The sequence below is a fragment of the Vombatus ursinus genome, unplaced genomic scaffold (assembly GCF_900497805.2).
Source record: "Vombatus ursinus unplaced genomic scaffold, bare-nosed wombat genome assembly UNPS02014781.1, whole genome shotgun sequence".
NCBI classification, from domain to species: domain Eukaryota; kingdom Metazoa; phylum Chordata; class Mammalia; order Diprotodontia; family Vombatidae; genus Vombatus; species Vombatus ursinus.
In genome coordinates, this window is record NW_020954559.1 from 24,506,040 (window position 1) to 24,513,971 (window position 7,932).

The following is a 7,932-nucleotide window of genomic DNA, read 5'->3' on the forward strand; positions in this document are numbered from 1 at the left end:
CTAGAACCAGAAAATAAAACAGAAATAGAAAGAATCCACCCATCACATCATGAAAGAGATCCCAAAATGAAAACTTCCAGAAATATTATAGCCAAATTCCAGACCTCCCAGATCATGGAGAAAATACTGCAAACAGCCAAAAAGAAATAATTCAAATATCATGGAGTTACAGTCAGGATAACACAAGATTCAGCAGCTTCTACATTAAAGGATCAGGTAATGGGGAGGGGGTTGTTAAGGAATTAGATAATGCGGGAGGAGTTCCAGCCTCAGTGGAGCTGTGCATGTGATTACCCACAATGTATGCAGAAAAACCCATGGGTGGTTGTATGTATGATAATGATATTATAATAAACCTCTCTATGTCATAAGTTCACCTATTTTGCTATTACTGTGCAGGTGCCTACTTAGGGAAAGTGCATTCTATTGTGTTGGGGTCCACATCCTGCTTGGGCATCCTGATGGTGCTGCTTTCTGATTGGCTGACTATTGTGGTCCTGTCTGAGACTAGATGGATGTGGTTGTGTTTGAGTGCACGGACACACCTGCTGTTTCTGTGGGAAATATGAGTTCATGGAAACACCTGTTGTTCTGGTTAGACATATATGAGGAATTTAGGATATTGAGTCAGGGGCGGGGGCAGTGGCTAGGTAGGGGCAGTGGGCCTGCTGTTCAGTGGGATCTATGAGCCTAGGGGCCTGTGGTGTCGTTAAAGCCAGATTGTGTGGCTAAATCTGGACATTCCCGTTGTTCAATGAGGCCCATAAGGAAGTTAGAATGTTGGAGCTGGGGGCAGCTTTATTAGGATTCCATCATTCCCCCTCAAAGAGCTGGGTCTCAAATTCATTTGGAAAAAGGGCAAAGGTCTCAGCTTCTGTAGCTTCTTCAGGCTGAAAAGGGGAGTAGAGTTGTCCCTGTCCCAGTGGGTTCCAGGAAGGAGACTGACTGGAGCTGAGCATACGCCGTATCCAGGGGATGATGGGTGGGCATGGGCCAGTATCCACTGTTTGCTACCAACTGTAAGTGAATGGCTTGTAGTCTGGAAGACACAAATATGACAGGCAAATTCAATACGTAGGGCCCCAAATATAAGGAGAAAGAAACCAAGAGCCTCATGATACTATTATTTACTTTTGACATACAGGTTTATTTGATTTTGTTACTTTCCCAAAAGTTTCTACTCTGATTCTAATTCCTTTAGGAGGATCAGATGCTATTGAGGAACGACACTCTTCAGGTGGAAGTTTCCCATCCTTGAGTTCAACAGTTATATAAATGAATTTGCTTATAAGAAGCTAACTTTGCTCCGATGATAATAAAAGACTTGGGAGGACACTTTAAGTAATTAATTCCAAAACAGTGCATATCAATAAGTAGTTTATAATAAAATGTTTATACTTTTATTCCATAAGTTTCTTAAAAGTTTCTTTCAAGAAAAATGATTGCACTGAAATTCTTTTTTTCCAAACCAAACTAAAGATGTTTCTGATTTAGTTTCAGTAATTAATAGAATAACAGCTAGTTCCCTCAATCAGTTTTACCAATACCCAATTATTCTTACATAATTTTGAAACATTTAAGGACCTTATTTCATACAGGTGTATATATCTAGCAACAGGCAGTTGACTAGGCCTAATATCCATTTGTTAAGCTGTTTAGGATATAGAAAGGAATATAATTTTAGGCTGAATAACTCAGACCTTAAACACACATTTTATTATAGTAGCTTAGATGTATCCCAATCTTAGTCTATGGATAATGATTAACATTGTGTTTGTACTTTTGTTTCACAAACTTCTTTTCTCTTTGTCTAATTATTCACATATCATTCACAAAAAAATGTTCCATTTCAAGGATTTAATTTTTCACAAGACTATGCAGGCAGGCAGATGACAAGCCCAAGTACTAATTTACCCAATTGTTTGGTATATGGAATGACACTGAAAGCAGCATGATCTCACATACTTACATTGTGCACATATCTTTCACTGACCACTAGCCTTGATTATAGAAATTTGCTATAAAAGGAAAAAGTAGGAACATGATTATGCCAGATATAACATGGTTAGCCCTGTTTGAATTCAGATAAGAGTCACAATTATCAATTTCACCTCATAGCCAGACTCAGGAGTAGCCTGGTAGGAAACATTCCCTTTCAAAGGAAAACTGGGAAAATTGAGCCAGGAGGGTCCTATCTTAGATTAAGGTTAACATTGTCATCTTGGCTTTTGCCAGAAGGAAAGCTCCACCTGTAACAGGATCACATTCCTTCTGAGTAGTTTGTGGTATTTCTCTCAAATACTGATTTAATGCAGACAACTATACCTAGATTCAAACTCCAAATAAAATCATTATAGTCCCAAGGGCTTTTACCTCAAATGGCAAGTCTCACCAATCACAGCTTAGGGCTGCATACAATTGTTTTTACTTTTATAGAGTTGCAATAAGCAATAAAAATTTACCATGACTTACGTTCATAAGAGATTTCACTTAACATCCTTCATTTGTTTTTCTTTCCTTTTCAAGTTTAAATTTATCCTGGTACAAAGATAAATCATTAGAAATCATTTCTGTGTTATACATAAACTTGAAAATTCTAAGCAAGCCAAGTTCATTGTTTGGGAATTCCATAACCCAAGCAAGCTCTTCTTTCCTGGGGCAGATGACCTTGCCCACCATATGGTTTCCGGAGATCTGGAAAGTTTACAAAATAAGGGGAATCAGCAGGGACTCCAGAGAAGAGGCTGCCTGTCCACCACATGATAGTCTTCCTCTGGACTAATGAAGATCACATACTTTCTATGTGTCAAGTCCTCTGTTTTCAATCTTAACTTAATTTATTTTGCCCTGGCTGATTTTTTTTTTTTTGCCAGAATGTCTTTCAGAGTTCCCATATTTTATTTTTAGGATCCCACTATACGGTATTTGGCACATAGGTCCTCTAGTCATCTCCCCCCATATCCCTACATTGGAGGCAACCTTGGCCATCTTCCTGGGGAGGGAGTAGAGAGTATCCACCTCATCTATCATTAGAGCTGCTGTGGGACCAATTTTAGGTTTTAACATTATAACAATAACCCCAAGTAACTTAGTTAATGATCTTACAGTTTTTATAAGTGACAGCCAAATTGTTTTCGTTGTAAGACAGGGTTAGCAGGCTTTAATAAAATAACATAACTGGTTTTAAACAATCTTTTCCACTGCCTTTTAGTTTCAAAAAAATTCAAATTAAAAATTGCTTTGTCTAACACCATTACTGGCTCACAATGGTCACTCAAATTTTACAACATAAGAGAATTTTACAACAATTTAGAATACCACAAACAACAAATTTCAGATGACATTAATTCCATTTCCAAATCATCACGTATAAAAATTATTGATTTTCCTGGCTGGCTTCTTACCTCGTACTGCTCTGGCCCATCCACCTTTCCCCTCTCCCCACAGTTGTAGACACTGCTGAGTCTGAGGCTGCAGCTGCTTGCCTGGGGGGCAGGTTTCAGGATGTCTAAGGACCCAGGTACATTGCCAGTGGGGCCCCCATTGTAGTTGATGCACCTCCCCCTCCTTCCTTTTGCTAAGTGGGGGAGGGTGACCCAAATTCCTTACCATTCTCCAGCACTCTCGTTTCTTAATCTGATCTAGGATAAGAGGAGTTAACAGAATCTGCTAAGATGTTTTTAACTGTTCTAACTTTTCACTGTAGCCTTACCTGGTCAGAGCTAGGACCACAGGAAAAAGGATCTTAAGACTTTTTTTTAACTTTTACTCAAGTAAACTTCACTTCTGTGTCCACCTCTTAAAAACTCCCACTCCAAGAGTGGGAGCCTTGAACCTGCCAGTCAAGGTGAGTGGACTCTAGAAAAGATCTAGTTGGCACCTAGTCCTTTCTCCCCAGTACTGGAGAGCTCAAAGGCTCTCTTTTTCAGATCTATGCATTTTCCAAATTTATCTAAATGCCAAATAATATAATAAATTCTAGCTCATCTTAAACACCAAATTAGGACAGACAACATTTCATTTAAAATGTAACCAGGATAAATTCAATTACCTGGATTTATATTCCAAGTGATCCTCAATTACCTTTGGCTGTGTTCCAATTAACAAGACCCTTTTCGCTTTCTGTCACCCAGGAAAGGGTTAAGTTCTAGTCCTATTCCAAGGTGCAGCCTTGAAACCTGCCTCTCTTTGATCAGTGAAGTGACCCTTTTCCTCTTAAATAGATCTGAGGGGAATAGTTTCCCTGTTTGTTTGTTTTTTTGTCTATCCCTCCAAGTCCAGAAAGTCTAGAACTTGGCCAGAATCCAAGAATGTAGAGAGAGAAAAAATTTTTGCCAGCAACCTTTTCTTTAAGAGATGCTCATCAATCTTTCCAGCCCAGGTTCAGTTTTTTCCTTTTCTGACTGGCTGCATTTAAAATCTTACAAGGTGGCAGACTCAGAGATTTTCACACAGACGCAGAGCAGACAAATAAAAACAGAAAGCACACATAGTGATAACTTTTCTTGGTTCTCTAGATCATATTGAGACCAGGCTCTATTACAGTTTATTAGTCATGTGGGATGGGAGCAGGAACTGAATGCCAATAAGCCTAAGGAAATCCCTGCTATAGACAAATTCATCTCTTCTGTGATGTCTCACCAGAAGGATGAGAAAAAAATTAGTTCAGAAAAAACTCCCCAAGAAATTCCCAAACATAGCATCTTCTGTCCAGAGGGAATTTTCCGTCCACAAAGGCCTTGGGCACTAGGGTCCAAGCAATCTAGTCAAACCTTCCTAGGCATTTGAAGGACCTCCCAGCTAAGAGAAGGGAAAAAGATAGGTTTACCTTTGAATTAGAGGGGGTCTGACTCAGACACCCTGATGGAGGATGGGGTGTCAGAGTCAGAGACTCTGTCCACCCATGGATGCCAAAAACCATCGAGGTTTCATGATGTGTTGCAGTGGCACCTTATTAAAGAATTTAGTATGACCATCTCTAATCCAAGTACAGGCATTTGTTGAGGATTGATGCCCCTCAGAATTAGGCTAGCTTCCAAGAGGAACCTGCAACTTCAGTGAAAGCAAAACAGATTTTTATAGGGTAAAGATGCAATTACATAACAGAAATTATGAATATTTTAAAAGGCAGGAGAGATTTGTCAAGGGATTAGGTAATGAAGAGGGGTATGTTAAGGAATTAGGCAATGGGGTTCCAGTTTCAGTGGAACTGTGCATGTGATTACTCACAAAGCATATAGAAAAACCTATGGAGGGGGGCTTGTATGTATGATAATGATATTATAATAAGCCTTTCTACATCATAAGTTTACCTAAAGGACAGTTTTTGCTGTTACTGCACAGATGCCTACTTAAGGAAAGTCCCTTCCATTGTTTTGTGGTCCACATCTTGCTCAGGCATCTTGGTGGTGCTGCTTTCTGATTGGCCAACTATGGTTCTGTCTGAGACTAAATAGATGTGGTTGTTGTGGTTGAGTGCCTGGACACACCTGCTATTTCTGTGGGAAACATAAGGAATGGGTGTGGGGACAGTGCCGAGCTACAGGCAGTGGCTGGGATTCCATCACATGGACAATGACTGCTGTTTCTGTGAGAAATATGAGTTCATGGACACACCTGTTGTTCTGGTTAGGCATATATGAGGAAGTTAGGATATTGAGTTGGGGGGCAGCCAGGTAGGGGCAGTGGGCCTGCTATTCAGTGGGATCTATGATTGAGCCTAGGGGCCTGTGGTGTGGTTAAAGCCAGATTGTGTGGCTAAATTTGGACATGCCTGTTGTTCAGTGAGGCCCATAAGGAAGTTAGAATGTTGGGGCTAGAGGAAGCTTTATTAGGATTCCATCAGGGGGGAAAAGGATGGAGGGAAATACATAGTTGGTAATCATTACCAACCAAATTTTTACAGTGAGTTTCTCTGATAAAGACTTCACTTCTCAAACATATAGAAAAGTGAATCAAATTTATAGAAATAAGTACCATTCCTCAACTGAACAATGGTCAAAGGATAGGAACAGGCAGTTTTCAGACAAGTAATAAAAGCTATCTATAGTCATTTGGGGGAAAAAATGCACTGACTATTGGTGAGAGAAATGCAAATTAAAACAACTCTGAGCTACTACCTCGTACCTGTCAGATTGCTTAATATGACAGAAAGGGAAAATGACAAATGTTGGAGGAGACATGGGAAAATATATTATTGATGTAGTGGTATTCAATCATTCTGGAGAGCAATTTGGAGCTAAGCCTGAAGGGCTATAAAACCATGAATGCCTTTTGACCAAGCAATACCACAACCAGGTCTGTATCCCAAAGAGACAAAAAACAAAAAGGAAAAGGACCTATGTGTACAAATTTATAGCAGCCCTTTTAGTGGTGGCAAAGAAGTGGACATTGAGATGTCCATCAATTGAGGAATGGCTGAACAAGCTGTATATGATTGTGATGGAACAGTATTGTGCTATAAGGAATGATGAGGAAGATATTCTCAGAAAAACATGGAAACACTTACATGAACTGATGGAAGGTGAAATGAGAAGAACCAGGAGAACACTGTACACAGTAACAGCAATATTATATGATGGTCTACTCTGAATAACTTAGCTATTCTCAGCAGTACAATGCTCTTAGACAATTCTGTAGGATATATGATGAAAGGTGCTGTCCATCTCCAGAGAAAGAACTGATAAGCCTGAATTCAGATCAAAGGTACTTTTTCTTTACTTTATTTTGTTTGGAGGGTTTTGTCTGTGTTTTTTTTTTCACAGAATGATTTACATGGAAATGTGTTTTGCATGACTACACTATGTCAAATTGCTTGCCTTCTCAATGAAGGGGAGGAAGGGAAAGAATTTGGGACACAAAACCTGGAAAAAAAAGAATTTTAAATTTGTTTTTACGTGTAAAAGGGAAAAAAAATATTAAATAAGAAAAAAAGAAAAATAAATATGTCCTCCAACTGCTGCAATCACTTGTTTTAGCATGATGTGGCAGAGTTTACAAGATTCTGATATGTATTCTTTAATTCATCATGAAACTATACTTCTATCTTACTGAATATTAAGTGTCACTTTGATTAATAGACTATTTTTCTAAGCTTTGATTAGAGCCCATATTTTTTCCTGTGGAGTTTAAATGAGTCAAGTTCCCAGCCCATTGAAGTATGTTTATCTCTATCCCTTAAATAAATTTCTTCACCTTTCATGATATGTGGCATGATTCAAGGTTGTGTTGTGCTATTCCATATTCGCTTGGGAATTTCTAAAATTTCAAAATTATTCTCTTTTTCAGTATATCAATATATGTGTCAGAGTTTATCATTCCATAAAAGACTTCCAAGCCCATTCTGTGAGGGACTGTCTGATGTTGACTACTGCCAAGTGAAAGTTGTGGCAAGATGGGGTAGGAACAAGATATTAGGAAGTAACCAGAGCTCACGCTCCCGAGGCAGGGGCTGTGCTAAGCGGAGTTGTGGTGAACTGGGATGGGAACTGGATACAGAGAAGTAACCGGAGCTCATGTTCCTGAGGCAGTGGGCAGTGCTATGTGGAGCTGTGATAAGCTAGGGAAGGAACAAGATACAAGGAAGTAGCCAAAGCACGTGCTCCTGAGGCAGGGGGTTGTGCCACGTAGGAGTGGGATGGCAGAGAACGAGTTCCTTTGTCTAGTCCTCTTCCCTAGGTGCAACGTTAACCCCAGACGCCTCCTTCCTGTGTCCTTCCTGACTTCCTGGGTCACGTACTTTCCCTTTGTGTAGCACTGACCCCAGACGCCTCCTCCCGGTAACTGGGCCTGACTTCCTGGGTCACGTACTTTCCCTTTGTCTATGCACTAATCCCAGACGTCTCCTTCCTGTATCCGGTCCTAGCCTCCTACGTCACTTCCTCTCCCTTGGTGCGCTAAACCCAGACATCCCCTTCCGGTATCTGATCCTAC

General features: G+C 40.0%; 1 protein-coding gene across 1 annotated transcript in view; it reads right to left on the reverse strand.

Annotated features, from left to right (window-relative positions):
• Positions 1-7,932, reverse strand: part of LOC114046173 (taste receptor type 2 member 7-like) — a 14,818-nt gene that overhangs the window by 3,558 nt on the left and 3,328 nt on the right. The window contains exons 2-3 of the mRNA XM_027866412.1: positions 5,130-5,140; positions 3,405-3,485 (exon numbers count right to left, since the gene is read on the reverse strand). Of these exons, the coding sequence (XP_027722213.1) occupies positions 3,405-3,485; positions 5,130-5,140 (92 nt within the window). The remainder of the gene's footprint in view (positions 1-3,404; positions 3,486-5,129; positions 5,141-7,932) is intronic.